Source organism: Netta rufina (genome assembly GCF_964035555.1).
Source record: "Netta rufina genome assembly, chromosome: 3".
In the NCBI taxonomy this organism is placed as follows: domain Eukaryota; kingdom Metazoa; phylum Chordata; class Aves; order Anseriformes; family Anatidae; genus Netta; species Netta rufina.
The window spans coordinates 36,912,051-36,934,727 of record NC_140125.1 but is presented as its reverse complement, the minus strand read 5'-3'; the positions used below and the strand labels follow the sequence as shown (position 1 = coordinate 36,934,727).

General features: G+C 40.6%; 1 protein-coding gene across 3 annotated transcripts in view; it reads left to right on the top strand.

Annotated features, from left to right (window-relative positions):
* Positions 1-16,818: 16,818 nt before the first annotated feature.
* The window catches only part of MOCS1 (molybdenum cofactor synthesis 1), a 33,208-nt gene continuing 27,349 nt past the window's right edge, over positions 16,819-22,677 (top strand). For all 3 annotated transcript variants that reach the window (XM_084284722.1, XM_084284721.1, XM_084284723.1), the window contains exon 1: positions 16,819-16,962. In XM_084284722.1, coding sequence (XP_084140848.1) covers positions 16,843-16,962 — 120 coding nt within the window. In that variant the 5' untranslated portion in view covers positions 16,819-16,842. The remainder of the gene's footprint in view (positions 16,963-22,677) is intronic.

Genomic DNA, 22,677 nt, shown 5'->3' with positions numbered 1-22,677 from the left:
GGCAGAAAAGGAGAGACTTACTCAATAGCTGTAAGAGGAGAGTGAATCTTCCTCTGGGATGCAACTTTGAATTTTTCCTTATTAAATATAGATACAAAATTTGTGTCTAGCTGAAGTCTGCCTTTAGCTTCTGAGTGACTAAAATTAGAGATGAAGCACACCACCTAGGTCAACTCAATTCTGCCTTCTAACAATTGCATTGCTTCTCTTTGGGTTTTGCCATTAAGTTCAAGCTGGTGAGCCACACGATCCCAGTGCTCTATTAAATGCATTCATGTAGTAATGATGCATTTTTACTCCATGTCATTTATACTGTACTATGCTGTAATCTAAAAATTAGGAGATGACCTCAAATTTTAAGTTGTTAGAAAGGACGGAAAAGTTCCAACTAAAATGGTTCTGTGAACCTCAAGAGCAGTATCGAATCACTCTCTTTGGAAAATAATATTTATAAATGTACTTAGCTCATTTCCCCAGCTACATAAGATTGCTGTGGGAGTTTCTTGACAAAATTCATACTCTTTTTGAGGAATTAGGGGAGTCAAGGAAAAGTAACTGAAAGAACTGGATAACTATTCAGGAAAAAGAATAAAATTTATATATGATATTCAGGAGGATGTCACTAGAGCACATTCTTCCATGTGCACAACAAGACCACAAGCATTAACACAAATCTTCTGTGCATGTAATCTCTCCTAGGATTTCATAATGTTCAACTCCAGTCCAAGCAAGATGATCTGCTGTGTGTTTCTGGCAGATCTCATTTCACATCTAGCATTCATGTGAATGAGCTTGATGAAGAGCTCTTACAGAACTTAAGTATGTCAGGAAACATCTCTCTTCTGGTACAGAAATTCTCCATTATTACACCAATTCTGCTGCTGCACAGGGGGATCTTGCAGTGATTCTCATTTGCCTTGGGGGTGTTGTAGGACAGGGAAGAATTCTAAAGTACCTACTATTTCTGCAGCACTAGAGATGGCAAAATAGACTCTGAAGCAATTTCTGACTCAGATCATAGCCAGCTTTTGTACAATATCACGTGTAAAGTGCAAGTGCTCTTACACAGCATTGATGATTTTGTCAGGCTTGCATAAGGCTATGGCACCATCTAGCTGCAAACACTTGATTTTTGTTTATTTGTTTAATTAGTTTTAATTTTTACACTTAAAGAAGTATCTTTCAATTTGGTTGTCAGCTTTAATTCAGCTAGCACAAAACAGAGGGGTTGACTAAGCAGTTCCTACAAATCTGCTTATGGTCTGACCTATGGTTGCCCAGATATTTTCCAGGTCTTCTGCATGTGCTGGCTTGTAATCGATCTGTGATAGGGTGGTACGTGAGTGCTCAGCTATGTGCAATGACTTAGTGGAGATAATGCAGCTGTCTAGGGCTAACTAAAAATTGCAAAACTGCTCATCTGAGCCAAGTTCCTAACTTGCATTTCTTCCTTCTGAATTGGAACACATGATTAAGTTTTATGTTTAATTACAAAATTGTGGTACCAAGCCAAACAGAAACAAGATTTAGGAATCTAAAACTAAGCACTAAAATATTATTTTAAAGTAGGAATTATGGCTGTCCTTCAAATATTAACAAACAAGTCTACCAAACTATGCTGTTTTATGGAAATAGGAAGTACTTGTTTCTGTGGATCAAATTTAGAAAAGAGTTTCAATTTCTCAGAAAGGGGTAAGAAATATAAAGCTGCCCAAATGGTGTCTCTTTCATTTAACTTCTTAAAAACATGACAAATGTATTTTTGTTTAAAAACAAAATGAAGCATTATAATATTCAAGTTTAAAGGAAAAAGTAAACTTAGAAATGAAACTGTTGTGGGAGCCAAAAGAAATATTTTTACTTAATAGAAAATGGTGTTTTCTCTATTTTCTTTAAATGGATATTAATTTCTATGTTAAACTAAACCAATATTCCTTCTTTTTCTATTCTGAAGCACTTCGCACAGCCACCAAACAAAATCAAATACCATGTTATTTAGCCAACTGCACAAAGAAGGCTGGAGACACATCAAGATGTATTAGTATCTTCATTGCTCTTGATTTGTTTCCCAGAAACCTAGCATAAAAGAAGTAAAATTTGACATTTACAAAATTGGTCTTTTATGTACCCAGTGGCCTTGCAGTCAGCAAAGATGCTTGAGTGGTAATGGAAAGGTCTTCATGAGTGAGTGATCATTGTATCAGGGGACATTATTAGATTTGGTGAAAGAACAGGAAGTGGAGGTTTTACTTTGTCAGTGTTCATCTTAAAAAAAAGATCAGAAAAATGCCTTCAAGGAAGATAGAGTACATGCTTTAGAGTACGGAGAATAGTTTGGGGATTTTCTTAAAGATATCATTTTAGACATGTCAGCTTTCTTTTGTCTTCATAATATGGATACAGGATTCACTTAGGACATTGTGAAAAATTACTTGGAGAGATTTATAAACAACAGAGGCTTTTCTTTCCATATTATTATCAAAGGTCCTTCAGAGAAGTTGAAATGATAGCTTTAGTACAGTTGGATCTGTGCTTTCTCAGCATGCGGCCAGCTCCTTCACCCATCTCTGGTGCTTCAGAAGATTTATTTTGGAAGCTGAAGGAAGCAAAAGCAAGAGATCATAACACCAATACCTTAAATCTCATGCTCCAGTCCTCAAAGACTGCTACCACAAACACAATAAAATGTGCACACTTTCTCCCCAAGCAAGTTTTCTGTTAGCAATTAACCACACAGTGACCCAGAGTTGTAAGATTTTTATTAAGCACAGCAAGGCTGTTGCACTGCAGTAAGGCAAGCCATTTGAACGAGAGAGGTGATTGCCTTGCATTTCATCAGTTCTATTGACATATTGACACTCAGAAATCAACATCTACCTGCACAGTATACACAACCGCTTTTCCAAAGCTTAGTGAAGTTATCGCATCCTCTTTACAACACAAGTGCATTGACAGCTCTTCCCAGCTGCTCTTGAAATTTCCCAGAAATTAAAAGAGGAGAAAACTTTTGAATAAGTCATGTGTTCTTTCCGGCTTTCAAGAAGGTTTAGAATGAATTTCAGGGCAATGGTTTGGGACAGAATTCAGTATTCTTAATGGCTCATGCTTCCAGACTAAGCAAGTGGGGGTAACTGCTAACAAGTAAGCAAGCTATTGTGTGTGTATGCACACACACACACACACACACACACACACACACGCAAATAAAAAAAATATATTAAAAAAAAATTTAAAAGGCAGACAGAAAGTCCAAGCAAACTCCCCCAAGAAAAGAATAACAGGAACAGTCACTTTCCTTTTCTTCCACTTTCTGTTGATGAGTTCTTGATTTCCTGTTCCTCATGTAATAATTCCTTACTGCGTGATGCTATGGCTGTGATAAATGGCTCCTGATTCTCCCAGGGAAAGGTCCCACTATACAATATTCTGAGGATTCATGTGCATATGCTTGTTTATATGCTCTCCTGTGCTGGGTGATTTATGCCACTGCTGTTTACGTGCTGCTATTAGCTGGGAATGATCTAGCTCTGATCCTTAAATCCTGAAAAGGATTTACCTTTAATTTGGAGGCCTTTAGACTCCTGCTTATGTCAAGATAAGGATACAGGTCAGGGAGAGGTAATTGAATCTGCATATTAATACAGGGAATCTAAACAATGAAAATGATGCCGTGTCCAATCCTAAATGATAGAAACCTGCTGCAGTAGTGATTACAAGGGAGCACGTGCTAGCTGTATGCTGTTCAGGAAAGATAAAGGCAGTAGACTAACTCTGTGCTTTAATGATGTAAAAGATTATAAAGAAATGTGGGTAATTAATTGTTGGACCAGGAGCCCAGAGGGGGTCTGGAAATCTCTATACTTACTATAAGTCGAGTTCTCAAAGCTCGACTGGATATGGACCCAAGAGGCAGAGGATGGTCCAGTTAACCTCCAAAGGTTCCTTGAAACACAAACTATTCTGTGGCTTTATGCAATATAAGTTTAGGGAAAAGTGAGAAAATAAATACATTTGGGGTAACTTAGCATGCCAGAGGACACAAGGGTAAAAGAAAAACATACTATTGCAGTATGCATCCATACTATTGGACACGGCTTCCCACAAAGAAATTGGATAAGAAAAAATAAAATAAAATAAAATATCTGTTTGTCCTAGACATTCCTTGATCCAATGGACAAGAGATTTTATTTATTTTTTTCCACCAGCCCCTTAACTAATAACTGCTGCTGCTTAGACTTGGTTTTGGTATGAAAGGATATTACAAAAGAATCCAAAGAAAATGGCTATACTCCCCATTACTGTATTCATTTAAAATTAAACTCCTTAGCTACTCAGTTTAAAAGGGCAAACTTTGAGAGATAAAAGAAATTTGCTACAGCACAGGAATATAAAGCACTGAAAAGGAATATAATTTCTTCCCAAACTAAAAAAGGAGGAAGAAATTTACTCAGGGAATTAAAAAAAAAAAAAAAAAAAACTATTATCTCCCTTTTGTTGCAGGAGTTTGCTACTCCTGCAGTATTTTACGTGGCACAGTCCCTTTTGATGAGTTTGAGTATCCCTCATCTAGACCGCAGTTACATCTGGGATAATAAAATCCCATCTGCTGTTTGCATCCCAGTCAAGGTGAAGAATCTTTAAGGATGAGCTTTGAAGCTAGCAATCACTTCCCCAAGAATATGGGGAATGAGAATAGGGAAGCCTTGACCAAAAAAGGGAAGTTATGCTTTGAAGATTCAAAAGTGGAAAAACAAAACTAGTTGGTAAACATCAATGTGTATCTTGCAGTGTTCCCAAAGTGATGACATGTAGCTTATTTGTAAAAACAAAAAGTAATAAATGAAAGAAATGTATGGAGAGGCTATGGACTGAAGATAACTGATACATAAGCAAATAGTAAAGAATATCTTCTCTAGTTTTGTGTTGGCACTTTCTCATAGAAAGTGCCGACAAGAAAAGGCAAGTAGCCTTGCACTTTCAATGGAGCAAGACTACTAACATGAAAGAGTGCACAGAGATGCAAAGGACACACTGAGCAGGGAAACAATGGACCCATGTCTGGTGGCAAGGTTTTTTAAAAAGCTAGTACATCTAGTCTTAAATAGTCCCATGTGATTTGAGGATAGGATATTGTATTTTCTATTTAAAAATGGAATAGTGGGGTGATTCAGATAATAACTGGCCTATTATTTTGACCTCAGATGCATGAAGGACAATATTTTTTCCTCTGTATTTTTTTCTAATGGTATGAAAGTACCTGGAAAACAAAATAAAACATATACTGAATTTAGGAAGCACGAATTTTAGAGACTATTTTAATATATTATTTGGTAAAATTAATACCATTTTAGAGAAGAGAAAAGCAATTATACAAGTCTTGCTTTATAAAGGTGGTGCTGAATGACAAATAATTAAATTTGAGAGATTAGGCTCAGAAGAGAATGGTAAATTGGTTAAGAACTACTTAAAAATGACAAAAACACTTTGCTGAAACAGAAGGGCTGGAAAGAGATGACTAGCAGAGCTCTTCAGGGTTTGACTTCAGTCTTTTCCTGTCAAGTATTTCCAGTAATGATGTTGCCTCAGAAATCCGGTGCTCTGATGAAATTTGTTCCATACACTTTGCAGCCATTAGTAAATCAGAGGCATAATGAATATCAGGAAAAACTGGATTACCATGAGTAATAGAAATGAGATGAAATTAAGTTGCACAAAACAGAAGGTCGTGCATGTGCAGCATAAATTATTGCTTGTTCCTCAGCAATGAAATGACAGAAAATCCCATTTTTACTACTCAGCTACATACTTGTACATAGCTTGTCTATTACTAACACGTAACAGTATTCAAAAAGAAAAATACACCTTGGGATCATATTATGAAATAGATTTCCACCAGCATATGTACTGAGAAAGAATTAATTTTAATATATAAGGGAGAGTTCAGATTTAAGCTGCTGCAATGATGTATCCCAGAAGGTACCTCTAAGCAGCCACGCAGATGAAGATAAGGATTATCTTCTTTCTTAATACTGGAAAAAAAGCAAACAGAGTGTTGGATTGTGTAGTAAAATGAACAATGTATGTGCCATGTCTAATGGCACTGGGAGTTTATAGTACTGTTACATGTCTGAGGGCCTCCAGGAATGACTTGGCCAAAAAGCAGCAATGCTCGCGGGGCTCACTGCACCTAAAGAATCGTAAGAACAGCTTCGATCACCCAAGAGCAAAATGAATTATGGCAGAACAAGTGCAGGGAAATGCTTTCCATTTCCCTGCTTACCCTAACAGCACAGGAACCTAAAAGAGGTGTGTTTCTTTCACCTGCTCTGAAAAGGGGTACACATTAATGGAAATTGGGACAAAGATGTATATACAGACAGAGGCCAACTTGTGCATAAACTACGAATAATGTTGGGAGGGTCCAATCCTAGAAGAGGCTTACAGCCATCAGAGCTCCTTAGCTCTAAACCGGTTTCTCAGCAACAGCAAAGGTTCAAGCTGGTGATGTGGCCATCTCCAACAGCAGGGGACTCACCTTGATGATCCTCAGAGTCTTACTAAGTTTTGTCTTACTAAGTTTCATAAGGAATATTTTTAGCCACCTTTTCCCCTCTCCCTTCTTTTCTCCCCCTCTGACAAGTTTTTTTTTTATTAAAAGTGTTACTAGAAAAAGAGATGCAGAAATGCTAGCAGGCAGCGAAACAGAATTATAAAACTCTGTTAATGGTGGTAACTCAGCCACTTAGGAAGATAAGCAGAGAGAGTATGAAATGCCAGTGGCTCTTGTTTTGGCATTACCTCTGTTGCAATATTTCTGCTTAGAATTACTTTTTGCACATTCTCATTCTCCAGACTCTCAGTCTGAACAAAGTCTCTGTAAACTTCCTCAAGACTGAGTTAATATTCTGATCATACATAAATTAGGAGGACAAGGAGCATATCCTTCCTATTAATCCAAGGACAAACTTTTTTCTCCAATTTAGCTGAAAAATTGGATCAAAGGGCTCAGTACTCTGTAGCCCTGTTCACTCATGCAGTCATTTACCAGTGCAAGATGATTGCGAATTGTTGTACAAGGCAAAAGCCAATGATGAAGCAACTGCTTGGATTATATCTTCTATTTAAAGGACACTCTCTTCCCCCTCCAGGCATAAATCGTATTAACAAAAAATGTTAGCTGTTAAACAGTTTAGTTCTTCCAAAGAAGCAGACAAACCCGCTGCCAAATTGCCTTTTTCCAAGGGAACATGTTCCACTCCAAATTTTCCTGAAGTCTAAATTTTTAATGAAAAATTCTGAGAAAAAGCTTGCTGTTATTTTGTTATATTTTACATTTTTGCAAATATGTAAAAAGAAAGGAAATATATGTCGGGAAAAAACTGTACATACAATATTTAAAGTACTAATAAGGAAACAAACAGAGCAAATATACTCTCAAGGTGTTCAAATTTACAGACCAAAGATGACAGATTAGAATGAGCCAAAGATTAGAACATTTAATTTAATATTACAGCTATGTTTTGTCCTAAAATAAGTAAAACAGGTTTAATTGGGTTTTGTTGTTCCTTGCATACTAACCATCTTAAAGGGAAGGCTTTATTATGGCTATGTTCTAGATTACAATTTCCTATGTTAGTCAAATATATTGACAGCAAAAACAAACTGCACTTTCCAGAACATTTCGTTGTCATGACCCACGATTAGTTAATGATTTACAGAAAGTGGAGCCACTCCAGCTGGGTGAAAATTTGTGGACCGGCATCAGGTCCTGAAGGATTGGGGTTCGTTTTCTTTTCTTATGTCTCTTCCCCAGCTCCCTGGCCTTTCTTCTGTCACTCTTCTTGACAAGTCAGAACTAAGTTCTTCAGGAGAGATGTTTTCTCCTCTGATGGGTCAGCATAAGGACTTTCGTACGGCCTGCCTGTGACAGGATTTTTGTAGCTTTTCCTGTGTGCTTGTTTGTATCCTTCTGTTCATCCACAGGTTCTGCTTGCTGCCATTACCAACCAAAGAGGTCAGAGTCTTCCAGTCTTCCCATGATGTGTCCAAATGCCTACACAATGGTAAATACATCCTAATGCAGAAAAATTAGGAATTTGGATACCTGCATTTTGTTCCTACCCTGTACACAAGCATATTTAGCTGTTGGAGCAGTGAAGCGTTAGGATGCACTTGGGTCTGTGATAGGAAAAAAGGTTTGGTGTCAATGTGCTGTGGCAGTTTTACTGCGATACTACTTCTTCCTGCCCCTGAGGTGTTTCAGAACAAATGAAATGCTGGCTGTTAGCGAGTGGCAGCTGCACTGTGAGCCAGGGGCTGCAGGATCCCAGCTACCAGACTACAGTGATGGGAGAAGGCAGAAAAAAGCACTGGTAGTAAAAGTGAAAAGGCATGCCTGTTTCACCTCCTTAATGAGAACTCCGTTATTTAGCTCTGCTTCAGCTGTCTTGACATTCTTTCCAAAACCACATCAGCAGTGCCCAACAAGCACAGAGCTAACGTTTCTGTGCTAGCAGGAAAGCAGGAGCTCCAGAAGCAGAACAATTTCATCAGCTCCTCGCTGCACCCACACAAATGATCTCTGTTCCGATGCAGATGTGGTGGCACTACATGTATGTCTGTGCTTCCCTTCAGCTGAGCTGGCACCTCTGCAGGTGCAGGCTATGCAGCACGTGACTGTATGTGCTCTGCTAGCTTCAGCTCAGCAGGGTCCTGCCCTGCTGTGCCACGCACTACAGATAGTGTGTTCAGCACCAAAAGAGTGGAGTTATCCCCCAGGAACCTGGCTGACACCACGAGCTGCTTTAAAGACAGTTATCCTCCCTAAGATGTGTAAATTGAAAAAGGGCTTTCTCTGGACTGCCAACAAATGAGGCACGGAGCTGCTTTCGTATTTGTCCCAAAGTCACCTCTGATTCAAAATCCATTTCTGGTAGAAGGAATCTGAACTATGCAGGTTTCCTGTCCTCTGTAACTTTGCCAGAGTCCAAAGGAAAAGTCTATAATGAAGCTCTCATAAGTGAGTGAATGTAAAATAAATTAGGTTACTATAATTAAATAAATGTGAGGATTTAAACAGACTGATTAAATCAATGTTCCTTAGACAATTGGAGGGGGAACCATGAAAGGAAATTATTTTGTTTAGTTATCAGTCCTTGTGGCTACAAAGTTATTAACTGTCACTGGGACGGGCGTACAAATTCCAGCCAAAGAAAGGTACAGGGAGAGTCAAATCACTTCCAGGCTGGAATTAAAGTTGCAAGCGTAGCCTTTGGAAATTACAGGTAATGAGGTTGTAAATCATCTCTTTTCTCAGAGGCAGGGTTGCACACAAGGAAAAAAAAATAAAGAAAGTTTGAAGACACCTCACTTGTCCTGGTGACCACAGAGGGACATTTCAGTATTACAATTAGAGGTCCTAACCTATGAAATACGTGAACATCTGAGCTTTCAGACAGCAAGGTTTCTAACAAAGGTTGCCCTAGGAATCATTGCCTTTTTTTTTTTTTTTTTTTTTTTTTCCCTGTAACTGTGAGCATTTATTTCTGCCCACTGATAAATTCTTGTGTAGAAATATATTTCTCTCACTCCCCTATCTCAGATGCATAGCGGGCAGATGGGAGGAATGAAAGGTAAAGGTGAGGGGTTGGAAATAAGGGCTAGTAAAGGGGGTGGGCAGTGGAACAGGTGAGAAGAAGCTGAGAGATTAATTTAAGAGAGTGGAAACAATAATAAAGCAAATAAACTTTGAGAAGGAACACTTATGTAAGGGAATGAACCCAGAGTATGCAGCAATGGATGCCAAAACCAGGGCTATTTATTTCCCTAGCTACCTGATTTTGCAACTTTAACTGCAGAATTGGCTGTGGAGGGGAATAGCCTACAATTCTGCTATTAAATTTCAAGGCTGGGAAAAAGAAAATAGAGGGGACTACTATTACCCAATAGGATGTGGGTTTGCATCAGTGGACAACTGAAACTCCAAAGCAGTAACTGTCCTTTCTGTCAGTTCCAAGTCCCTCTGAACCTTCAGGCTGATGGTCTTTCTTTTACCTCTTTCTGTCCTGTTTTAAGAAGTCTGACTGTTTTTCAAAGGTGTTATGTTGCATTACAGAGAGAGCTTCAATTATGTGGAGGAAAATACATCATGTTAAAGCATGCTGGAATCTTATGGAACAGTTACACAATTTAACTGAAAAGACGCAAAGTCCCTGGGTCTAAAGGTTATTTGGCTTCTTGAATGTAGATGTCATTTTCAGCTGTATCCGAAACCTAAAGTAACTACTAAAATCAAGAATCTTAGCCCCACTCCTCTGCTAAGTCCTTTTTCTCTCCATTTTTTGCCATGCTGCATTTAAGTGAAATGCTCAGCCTTCCTCACGGGTATCACCCGAATGCTGTGTGTATTGATTCATGACAGCAGAATGAGGACTGACTGCCGAGCACCATTGGGTGTCTTTTGGAAGAGGAAGTCTTCATCAAGATAAAGTTATTTTCTTTGGCCAGAAGAAGAAATAAGGTTGTAAACAGCAGCAACACAAAACCTCTTTGACTCAAATTTATAGTGCCAAAAGAGGCTTTAGTGCACTGATCTTTCCAGATTTTGAAAACAGGCAAAGCTGCCAAGCTCAACAGAAAAGAAGGAAAAAATTTTAAAAAAGGCATTCCACTGTCTAAGATGGACAGACTTTCCAGTAAACAAGAGTCCATTCAGGTCATCATTGAACCAGCTTGTTCCACTTTCATGTCTTATTTTATAATTAATTTTCTTGTTTGCTTGCTTGTTTTGTTTTGTTTTTAACTTTACTCCCACAGGGTTTGAAGCTGAAATGAAGGGGTCAGAAGATCAAACTTCCAGGGCTGAAGTCCTAATGAATACATCACTAGCTATGAGGAAATATAAAGTTAATAAAGTGCCTTAAGTGCATCCTTCCTGTGGAATAAATAACTCATTCTCACTTTCCCACAGTGGAGTATTTCAGAGACCCAGTGGTTAGCCAGGTCTGAGCAATTACCACGGCAGTGAGTGAAAAGCTTCAGAAGAGCAGCTACTACAGAAAATAAAGGCTTTGACCTCCCAAATACACTGGGCATAGGTGTTGTAACTTTTGAAACCTCTGGCCTGGTGGCTTTGCTGAGGGTAGACTGGCTGCCATTGTTTAGATTGTAATCTCTCAAGGGCTTGATTTTCTGGAAGCTAATAGACTTTGTAGTCTATTTGTAGTGAAGGTGAGTAGCAGGAACCAAATTCTCTTCTCTAAAGACAACATCTCAGGCTTCCTTTTCCTTCATCAAAGAGACAAAACAATGAAAGAAAAAAAAAAAAAAAAAAAAGCTTTCCCAAAACATTGTCACATTTTGACTTTTTCTGGATATGCAGCTTATAAACTGGCAATACAAAAACCTTTGGGAGAAGAAGAAATGTGAAGAGGAGAGAGTGAATCTACAAACAGCTCCTTCCTTTTTATTTTTTTATTTTTTCACAAGATGATAGCCAAAGATGTGAGAGGGAAATATTCAGTGAGATTCTGTTTGCTTAATCACAGTTCTTTATTGTGATTTGCAAGAGCTGAACAGGACCATAGCGCCTAGGGGATATGAAATGACAGAGAGAAATATCTGTGGAAAGCTAAATTGGGAAATGACTTACAGTATCTGCAAAAATATAATCTTTGATATAAACACCTACAAAACAATAATGTCACCAGCCCACAAAGATGCCCTGACGTTTTTATTATTTAGTTTTATTTTATTTTGTTCCAGTTTTTTGCATTGTGACTTTCTAACTTGACAAAGCCCTTTGGATGTAAATTAACTTTCTCGGAATGCTGTTTGCTACAGTTTAACTTACCTTCAGGGGATGCTTAACAGGCTGGAAGTTTGCTTCTTTAGCAAAAAATAGGCAGAAAATAAATCCTTTCCTAGGTAGATGGTACTGTGTTGTTGTGAAAGTTACAGGGCAGGTAGACATTAGAACTTAGGAGGAACCAAATTGATTTCCAAGAGGCTTCAAAGAAAGCACACAAAAAAGTCTGCAAACTTTTTGTTGGGATGTGAAGAAGAGTTTTCCCTGTTACGAATGATCATTCTTGCTTCAAAGCAAATGTGGAAAATATCCATCATATGTCATACGATCAGATTTCCAGCTAACTAAACAGCTGTTTCTAACACAAGGACCAACACCCACATTGGAAAAGAGATAGAACTGGAGCTACCTGAGGTAGCCCCGCAAAAGTTAAGCTGAGACAGGATTTGACTCTGTCTAAACTTTCCTTTGGTTATATCTGTGACAACCTTGTTTGGTGGGGTTGTTCTGTGTCACTGTATTTATTTATTTCTTTTACATTTCTCAGGGTTTAAACATGATAAGCATCCAGTTAGACCAGCAAAGCTGTGGTCAGCCCATAACTGACCTGCTTATCAGGAACTTTGTGTAAAGGGTGGAACTCTTGCTCCAGATTTATAAATAAATAAATAAACAAATAAGATGTAGAATAGGGGGGCTAAAAGTGTGCTACTATTGCTCAGTTGTGTCATGCTGAATGCTTGGTGATAGCATTTCATGTAAAGGAAGAAATCCCAGGGAGAAGAGAAGAGTCATACAGAAATAAAAAAGTCAAACTCAGAGTAAATATATTTACCCTTCCTTCCTTCCTTCCTTGATTTCCTGCCTCCCTTTCAACTTTTCTCTCTCCCCTCCTTCCTTCCTTCCTTCCTTCATTTTTTCTCTCTCCCTTTCCCCCCTTTTCTACTGATAACACCCTCTGGCTTTTATGCATTTCTTGATTCTCTTTTTGTAGTGTAGCAGTGTAAAAGTAAATATAGATTTAGATTTATCATGTATGATCAGTTTGATTTGTTGGTATCCTACAGCCCATAGACATAATATACTGTTTCATCAGTCAAATAGGGAATGCTGAAATGTTCATCTTTATGCGTTGAGTAGTGTTAAATTAATGTTCTTTCTTTTATTATTGTTGTGAGTATAAAAATTGGTAGACATCAAAGAAAATACAGCAAAGAATGAGGGGCAATAAGATGAGGGAAGAGAGGGTTTCTCCAGCCCACAAAAGAAAAAGAGGGAGAGAAAAAGACAGCACCGACACCTGTTTTCTAACCACCGTGGCTGGCTCCATACCAATGATCTTCAGAGCAGTGTAAGCATAGTGGCTGGTTTTGTTCTGACTTCTGTACATGCACTGATGCATGTACAAATATTAATCGACATCTTATCTAGGAACACCACAACGGGTGGCAGTGTTCTCATGAGTATTTATAAAATGTCTATTTTTAACAACCACCTCTGTTTTTGACATATCCTTGTTAATTCCATGGCAGCAGAGAACTGTGGATGTTATTCTGTGTCAGCTACCAGGAATAAACACCAAGAAGGCTGTCATGCCTCTTTCTAAAGAGGAAAGCAAACTACAACTGAAACTTCTGCTTTGTCAGCAACCTAGGATTTCTCAACTGCAGATAAGAATATTCATGCAGTACTGTGCTTTGAATTGAAAATTGCTGTGAAGCTCAGGAACAACTGTGATATGTCTTAAGGCAGTCCTTCATGTATGCCCTGATGTTTAACAGCGAATCTCTATCCTAGTGGTATTTTCTTTAAATGAGTGCCTATGTTGCTTATTAATAACAGACACAAAGAGGGGTGGCATTCTGCTCTTGCAAAATATAAACAAAATAATTAGTGTTGAATTTTCAAATTCAAATTAAATTCAATTCCAGTTATTTCCTGCTCAATTTGCAGGAAGCCAGACATGGTTGCTTGCCCTAGGCTTGCTCTAGACTAGGCGTTCTTGTAGCCTTTCCTAACTGTAGCCCCAACACAAGCCCTGGCTCTGTTCCAGCCTCATGTGTGGACAGGATCACATCTTCCACCTTGCCCTGTTTTTTGTTCAGGTTCCATGCCCAGTTTCATAAGGTGTTGTGAAACTCTTAATGAGTGCCTAGTTTGGAGAGCAATGTAATCATGATTCAGTGTGACAGCTCCACCAGCTCACATGCTATGCTTTCTCCTTGATTTTCTTTTTATAACTATTTCATTATTAGAAAATATTTAAAGCTTTGTCCTTATTTGAAGCATCAGAGTAGTCCAGCACTTTTTTTTTGTTGTTGTTCTCTCACAGAGAACACTGGAATATGGACTGGACTCTGCCCTTTCATTGCCAGGGTGGGAGTAACGCTCCTTGGCCAGCAAACTGACTTTTATGAATAGCACAGTGCAGAGTGTCTTAAGAAAAGCTAGATAATTTCTGAATGTGCTGAATTAGACCCGGAAGGCATTAAACATGAATTCAGCAAAATCTTGAAACAAATAAACAGCTAAATCAGACATGGGTAATCAAGGCTCCATGTAAGACAGAAAAGAAAGCAGCAGCGGGAAGGGCAGGCAATTGCATTGTTTGGAATTTGGACTACAGAATTACTCTGTACCAAACATAAATGAAAGTCTGCAAAATGTCTGGAAGACAGTTGAAAGCAAAGTAGCAAGTTTCTGTGGATCCTAAAACTGCCTTGGGCTTCACTAAGTGACAGTGCTTTCTTCAGTTAGATGTAGATAAGTATTATTTTGCCGTGGTAGAACATCACACACAACTTTGGATACAATGCAAGAGCATGCCACTGCACAGCATCTTGACCTAAATATACAAACCTCAAAGCTTTAATTTTTCATAGAATACTAGTTCTTCAGACAGCTGCTGAGACAAGCACAGAAACCAAACCTCCAGCTGCTGTCTCAGATGTGCAAAACCACTGACTTTTCATGACCTGTGATATAACTTTATCCCAGTAAAGTTACAAAGGAATCTTCTCACCTGAAGTTGCTCCTCAAATTTATTTTACAGTTTTGTTTAATTCTGGGTGAATGCTTCTGTCAAGCAACAGTAGCTAGTTCTGAGAGTGAGAGGTTGCCTTTGGAGTTGTAAAAGCTAGTTTTATGCTGGTTTAATGAGACATGCCTATATTTGTATGGTATAATAAAACTGGAAAAATACAAGGCTTCAAGCATGCAAAGACATTTCATTTCTTAACTCTCCTGGTATGCTCAGCGTCACCATATTCACTTAGATTACAGATGTAAGTCAAGCTTAATATAGTCTTTAAATAATCTAAAATAACTATAGAACCAGTCCCTTCACTGTGGGTAGAAACGTTCAAGGGAGAATGATGCCAGGGATCCTGTGGATTTTTTAGTGTTGGTTAAGCAAATTATAATTTTTGTCCCTTCCTGAGGTGTTGTAATGAATTTTGGTCTTTACTCACTTAACACTTTGTTAAACTTTTTTTTTTGCAATTGAAATGTTCACTTAATTGAACAATTATGGCATTTAATATAAAGCTAAATTCCTTTCTATATTTCAGCCGTCATCATCACTTGCTGTTTAATTAAATTCAGGAAATCCTTTAATTACAGTTATTTCTATTCTACAGGGAAAGGTGATGCTTCATAAAGCTACTGTAAATGTAACCATCAAGCTTGCTTCTACATCTTTTGAAAATTGCAATTAAAATTAGTATTTGCCTTGTTATCTTCTCTATTGTTTTGATTTGTATATGTGTTACCTTGACATTATACCAGTGAGAGTGGTTTCATAATAGATACTTGTTCACATCATGTCATTCAAGTCTATTTCTTCTCAGATGTCTCAGCTTTAAAAAAAAAAAAAAAAAAAAAAAAAAAAAAAAAGTTAAATTGAGTTGAACCTTAATGTCTTCCTGTTAGCTTCCATTCAGCCTAGTAACTGAATAAAGTCTAAAGTCTGAATACTAAAGGCTGAATTAGAAGGCAGCATTATGATACAAAGCAAGGATTTAAGTATAACCTAAGTAAAGATTTGAATCTGTACCGATACGTGTAGCTACATTTTGAAATAATGGCTGACACAAGCAATTACAGGGCCCAGTTATTCACGCATCAAGTACAGTACAGGTGAAGTGCTAAAGGATTAAGACTGTGGTTACTGAATGCAGGATTTCTCATCCACAGCTCAGCAAAGAATTGTTAATGCTTTTGTAACCATTAGTTGCAAGAGCAAATGCCCTCGAGACAGTAATTTGGTAATGAAAAACTAAATAATTTAAACTGGAAGAGTAAACATGAAAGCAGCATGGTATATAAAGGTATGAGTTGTACTTTAAGCAGCTGTAGCAATTCAAGAGCTGTAAAGTTTCAATGCCAAGAGCAATAAAAGTCATATATGGAAACGTGTCTTTTGCAAGCGTAAGTGACACAATTAGGGGAAACTTTGGGGGAACCGAGCCCTCCTTTCTGGTATGAAACAAGTTCAGAACAACTGCCTCTGGTGCGGCCTGGTGCGGTGAGGCGACGCATTGCAGAGCGCGGGCAGTTGGTGCCTACCATCCCCTCCCAAGACAGGGATGGCAGCAGGCCTTGAGACACTTCTTCACAAGGCCCCCAGCCTGTGAAAGGCTGGGTGTGCGGGGCAAAGCATACCAGGCTGGAAAACCAAGAGGTTCTGTTTGTGCCCCATGAGACGAGGACAGAACTTCCATCTTTTGACAACGCCTCACACCATTTCCTCAAGATTGAGGCAGGACTGAGGTGGAGGGCTGTCTTTTCACAGGGCGCGTTCTCCAGCTGTTGATAGCTGGCTTTCTGTCTTTCACTGATAACTGGATTTTGCTGTTTCTCTCTCACTGTCACGACAGTCTCAGGGCTGGCCGAGCGCCATCACCCCCTGAGGGCAGGGGACTACAACCCCCGGCGTGCAGCGCGGCACGGGCGGCCGCTCCCCGCCGCCCACGTGATGGCGGGAGGCCGGTGCCTTGCCGGTGCCCCCCCCCCCCCCGAACGGCGGCGGCGGCCGCATGGCGGCGGCGTGGGGGCGGCGTGGGGGCTCCGCGCTCCTGCGGGGGGCGCTCGGGGCGGCCCCGGGCCGCGTCTGCAGCACCGGGGCGCCCGTCAGGGCTCCCACCGCCACGGCTCAGGTGAGATAAAGGGAGGGAGGGACGGACGAAGGCTGCGGGGCAGGTGGGGGAAGGTTCTCCCGGGGCGGGGTAGGGGGCTGCCCGGTGGAGGGGTGATAATGGGCGTGGGGAGCCCCGCGTGGTCCCTGCGAGACCAGTGCTGAGTCATTTGGGGTGGCAGGAATTAAAGGAGCGTGCCAGCCCGGGCGAAACTTGGCCACCCGTGCCTGTGCCCTCGCTGCGTGCGGGGGTGACATTTCAGCCTCCTGCAGCGCACCGCGGCTGGGTGCTGCCCTGGCCGGGGGAGAGGTTGCCCGGTGGCGTTTGCTTTGCCGAAATCCCATTGAAGCGCTTCGGCTGTGCGCGGTGCCGGGCTGCGAGCGGTCACCCGAGCCGTGCCGTGAAAGCAGAGCCGTGTAACAGAAACTGACTGTGACATCCAAACTGATCCCAGATGGCACTTATTGATTGTATTTTATTTTTCTTTGTGACTCCGTGGCTGGCTTTAACAAGCACGAAATAAGCTAAAGCTACCAGCGACAGTCTTTGTGTCAGCAGCATTCAGTGGGTGCACTACTGTTTTATTTATCTACTGAAAAAGTCAAACGGGGTTGTATAGTGCTTTGTTGAACTCTTACTTGGCGCAGTAATCTAGAGAGCATCTTGAGTTTCTTTTTTCTTTTTATTTTTCTTAAACTGTATATATTTTAATAAATTCCGATCAGAATTACTTTTAATTACTTTCAGTAAATCAAGTAGCTCTTATGTACAGCCAGGAGTTCTTCCGGAAGACCTTGATTACAATGCCCAGCTCTGAAACCCCTGTTTCCTTTGGGGCGGAAAGCCACAGTGGTTGGAAGCGTGGAAGTGGTTGGGAGATTTGTGTGTGCGGCACAGGAACAGTGACAAGCACACTGGAGCACTTGCTGATACCCTGCAGGGCATGAGAAGCAAGCCAATGCAAAAGCAAAGACTGTGCAAACTTCTTAACTGTACTGTGATACGTATCTACGAAGTTGTTTGTAAATTGTTTAGAGATAAAACGCAGAACTTGATGAGATGATTATTGGACTGGTTAGTCCACATGTTTGAGCCTTCATGATAGAGCTGTCAGTCTTAGAGGTGTGACTGTCATGTTGTACAGGGTGTAATCCCCTTTTTAAGACTAGATAACACCAAGTAGCAACATGCACTCTCTGAGAGCTGCTTTTCCATGCTTGTTTGGCTGTATACAATGTTTTTTTGAGTAATTCACAATTAACAATGGAAAGTTTGATGCCAGCCTGTCATCTTGTACATATGATGGTACATGCCCAAATGATATTACTCAATTAAAGAAAAAAAAAGAGGATTATGTATTACTACTACAAAACAATGTATTTTCCACCACAATAACCAAATAGCATTTGTACTTCTTTATTGTAGGCTACAAGTTTACAGGAAAAAAAAAAAAAAAAAAAGAGGAAGAGAGGTTTCTTAAGGTAGTCGAGCTTCAAAGCAGTAACATAACATTAAGGAAATTAGCACTGTGGTTTTTTTTACCCCTTTGTAGATGTATAATTTCCGGTAATTGTCTTTGGCATCCTGCTATGAAGCTTCCTTTCCGCTTCTGCTCATGTAGATCATGTAATTCAAACATGGCTAACTGAAATTTTCTGTGATCTGAATGAAGTCTTCACCACTGGGATAAAGGGAATAGCCCAGCTTGCGTAGAGAAGACCTGATGTGGCCTTTCTTCTTGGCCAGTCATGCCTGAAACTCCCTGTGTCCTGGAGCTCCATTTTGTGGGTAGCTGGTCAAAGTCTGTGAGCAGCACTTTCTGTGCCAGAAGCCAGAACTGAAGCATGTTGTTTAGGGCCAACTTGTGCAGCAGTTGTAGAGCCCTCAGAAAAACATTTGTCTTGGACTTTTCAGCTCAGACCTCATTCTGGCACTTGACCTACTTAGACCCATTTCAGCCTCTGTGGTTGTATAATTTCCAGGTTGAACAAGGACACTCTGCCACTTCTTCCCTACCCAAGATGTTAAAGGTGAGGCATGAAACAGAAGAGCTTTTGCTGAGTTGTGTCTGTGATGCTGTCCCAGAGCATGAGGCATTATACTGAGGGGACAGCACTGGTGCATAGACCAACATGACTGAAAAGGACCAGCAGGGTTTGGCAGCAGAAGCCATGCCAACGCTGATGTAAGTGCATAGGTTCTGGTGCTCCCTGAGGCCTGTCCAAAAGAAACGTTCGCAAGTATTACTGTTTCAGAGCGCACAAATGTCACTGGGATAAGGTGAAGGTAGAAGGCTAGAGAAAGTTTAGTACTTGATCTTCAGCTTGATAAGTAGATGAAGTTTTACTGTCTTCCCCTTGGATTTAACTGAGCCTTTCCAATATCTGTCAGTTTCTGGTGGTCCTGATGGTTAGTAATAATTCTGGTGGCAGCTTCCAATTTTGCTGCATTGTTAGAAGAGTTTTAGAAATTGCAGGTGAATTGGCAGGTCTGAAGGGTTGACAGCTTGTCAAAATATAGCTGCTAGGTGCAGTCATCTAAGCTCTCATTCTTTCGGTACTGGTTTAGAACATAGGATTGACAGCCCAGAGAGTGAAATTACCTTTTCCTAGATCAGTTGTAGCACACCGTGACAGGGCATATTCCTATGTGCAGAAGTGTCTCCTGTCAACTGCGGAGAAGGGAATTAGGGGCTGGGAGATTATAACTATCCCTTTTAAGTGAAAAAGTTATGTGGTTGGACATTGATATGTTAGAATAGCTGCAGCCACCTTCTTTCCCAACTTTAGGGAACTGAATAACCCATTCCCTCTAGCCTGGGAACTGTAGCTGGCAACTTTTCCTTTTTCTGTGCCCTGATGGCTCACTCAGAGGCTGCATGTGACTCTAGGTTCAGCCTCGTCATATTTTACCCCTTCACAAAATCCTGCTTACCCAACTGCCTGAGAGTGAGCTTCATCCTTACCCAGAGTTACTGGGAAGGCAGCTGAGTTTTCAACCCTGACATTTGGTCCTCCCTAAGAAATTGATTTAAAAACAAAAAAAAAGTGTCAGTTCTGGGTACACTGGCAGACTTGGTAATACAGGAGCTGAGCCTGCTGGAGCTCAATCTTGACACTCCTGAACTCCTCTCCTCATGGGTGTCTCCTAATTCCTCCTTGCTTACATCAAACTGGACAAAAACTGTTCTAACAGCTTAAAAATGTCATCCTCAGTTACTCTTTTCTCCCAGATGAACCCATCTCTGTGTATGAAGGGAAGCTTATGAAAAGAAGTTCTAGTAGCTCTGTAAAACTTTTGGTTTTAACCATTCCCATTGTGTAAGTATCTTGTAGCAAGAGACAAAAGTTGTTATCTCCAACAGGAACTGTAAGGAATATTAACACCAGCTGCCTGGTGAGTGCCTGTTTTTTAAATGCTGCTTCTTGAAGGTAAATTTCAGAGTAATTACTGAAGGTCAGTGTTATTCAGCATGTAAGTCCTTTCACTCCAGTTTCTTGTCTGTAGCAACCACCCACGTGGATGGAAGGAACAGAAAAAAACATTGCTTCCTGCATCCCACGCCACTGAAAGTTTCTTCATGAATATAGGAAATTCTTTAAGCATGTTATTGTCTTTGAAAAGAAAGTGTGCTGTTTTGGCATCCATTCTATAAATTCACTAGTTTCCCTGTCTTGCAAAGGACAGTGCGTCACTTTTTTTCTTGCTTGTAGTTCTCAACCTAAAACAGAGGGGCAGGAGGTTGACACTGTTCTGCCTTCAAGTGCTGTGAATAAGGAAGCCTGGTCTTGCAGAAGGTGCAAAAATGAGTGACTAAGAAAGAAATAGGGGAGGAGTGCTCCTGCAAGGAGGACTAAAATCTTAATAAGCATAAGACTGCTTTCCCTCTCAAATATGGTCACCTTTCTAAAACGATAGGAAGCAGAACATCGGAAATCCAACCTGGCCAGAAAGCAGTGTGGTTTTCAAAGAAAATGCTGCAATGTGGATTTCAGTGAAAATACTTTTGTATTATGATTTTTGAGATTGGCAGTATTTAAAGTGTCCTCGGGTTTAGTCTGTTCAGGGTTGAGTTTTCTAACTGGGAAACAACTACAGTTGAAGTCAAAGTATTTAGCTGGGCTTTTCTGCTGCTTGTACTCTCAGAAATTTGCAGAGTAAGTACAGAAGAACCATCGTTTCTAACAAAGTAAGTTCCCAGCTTTTGATTTCTTGGGGGAAGTAGAGCAGTAGAGAACTTGCAAACAATCCCAGGTGCCCAGGTGGCAGCAATTCCCCAGTGAGATTAAAAACCATGAATTGTTCTGCCTGTGCACATGTGAAAAGATTCCTGTGCAGTAGTTCACCTACCACCTCGTGTGTATGTCTTAGACTATGAATGTGTGAGCAGTGTGCATGCCTGAGGGTTGACCAATTTTTACAGCTGTTGTCGCTGACACCTCTGGTACTGCAGAGGAGGGAAGGCTGGGCCTATGGAGGACTGGGTTTTCACCACTTGGAGGTCTCCAGTTGTGGTTGTTGCGAAACAGAAACTGAAGGAGATTTTTCTTCTGGCAGAAGAGCAATTACTTGGAAACTAGAACCGCTGTTTTATCAGGGTTGAGCAGATGCGTTCTGGGCTCTGAGATCAGCCACTTTGTGTCTCCTTTATCTTCTCTAGCCCTTCCGTGGCCAAAGTTATTCTTAGAGATCTTCTTATCTAACCACAAACCCATTTGGATCAAGAAGTGTAGTAAATTGTTTAAAGGCTGGTGGGATGATTGTGCTGCCAAGAAAGACTGCTTCTGGTGTAAGGTCAACAGCAGCCGTGGTGTTGGCTCAGCTGGAGTCAACATTGCTTCAGCTGCCAGTGGCTGAACTTGAGCCTTCTCCCCAGGTGACCTTTGCTGACTGGCCTGTGTGCTCACCATGGGTGTCCTCTGCCTTCCACCCACCCCAACTCTTAGAAATACTTCCATAATAAAATATTTTGAGGGAAGTTACCAGGGTTATTTAATGTTATAGCTGACCGTTGGGGCTATTTCTGACCACTCTGCGGGATGAACTCCTGTGGTTGCTACTGATGATGACCAGAGCCAGGGAGGTGATGGCCACGGCTGTGTTTGTTTCTGCCCAGTCCCTTGGCATTGCCCCGTATTGCCAATTTTAGTGTAGTTGGAGATTTCACAGGTCAGTTTTGTTCCAAATGGAAATTGTGAGCTTTGCTCAGTTAAGCAGTGTCAATACTAGCTGATGCGTCATTTTGTCCAGCTCCTCGTTCTGCATCTTAGATTTTTGTCAAAGCTTTATTTAACCCTTTACCTACTGTGACTTATCAAGACTAGCAAGCATGATTTTGACTGGAGGTGCAATTCTGTGGCTGAATTTTTACAGAATCACAGAATCACAGAATTTTTCTAGGTTGGAAGAGACCTCAAGGTCATCGAGTCCAACCTCCAACCTAACGCTAACAGCCCTCCACTAAACCATATCCCTAAGCTCTACATCTAAACGTCTTTTGAAGACTTCCAGGGATGGTGACTCCACCACTTCCCTGGGCAGCCTGTTCCAGTGCCTCACAACCCTTTCAGTGAAGAAGTTCTTCCTAACATCTAACCTAAAACTCCCCTGGCTCAACTTAAGCCCATTCCCCCTCGTCCTGTCACCAGGCACGTGGGAGAACAGGCCAACCCCCACCTCGCTACAGCCTCCCTTGAGGTACCTAAAAAGAGCGATAAGGTCACCCCTGAGCCTCCT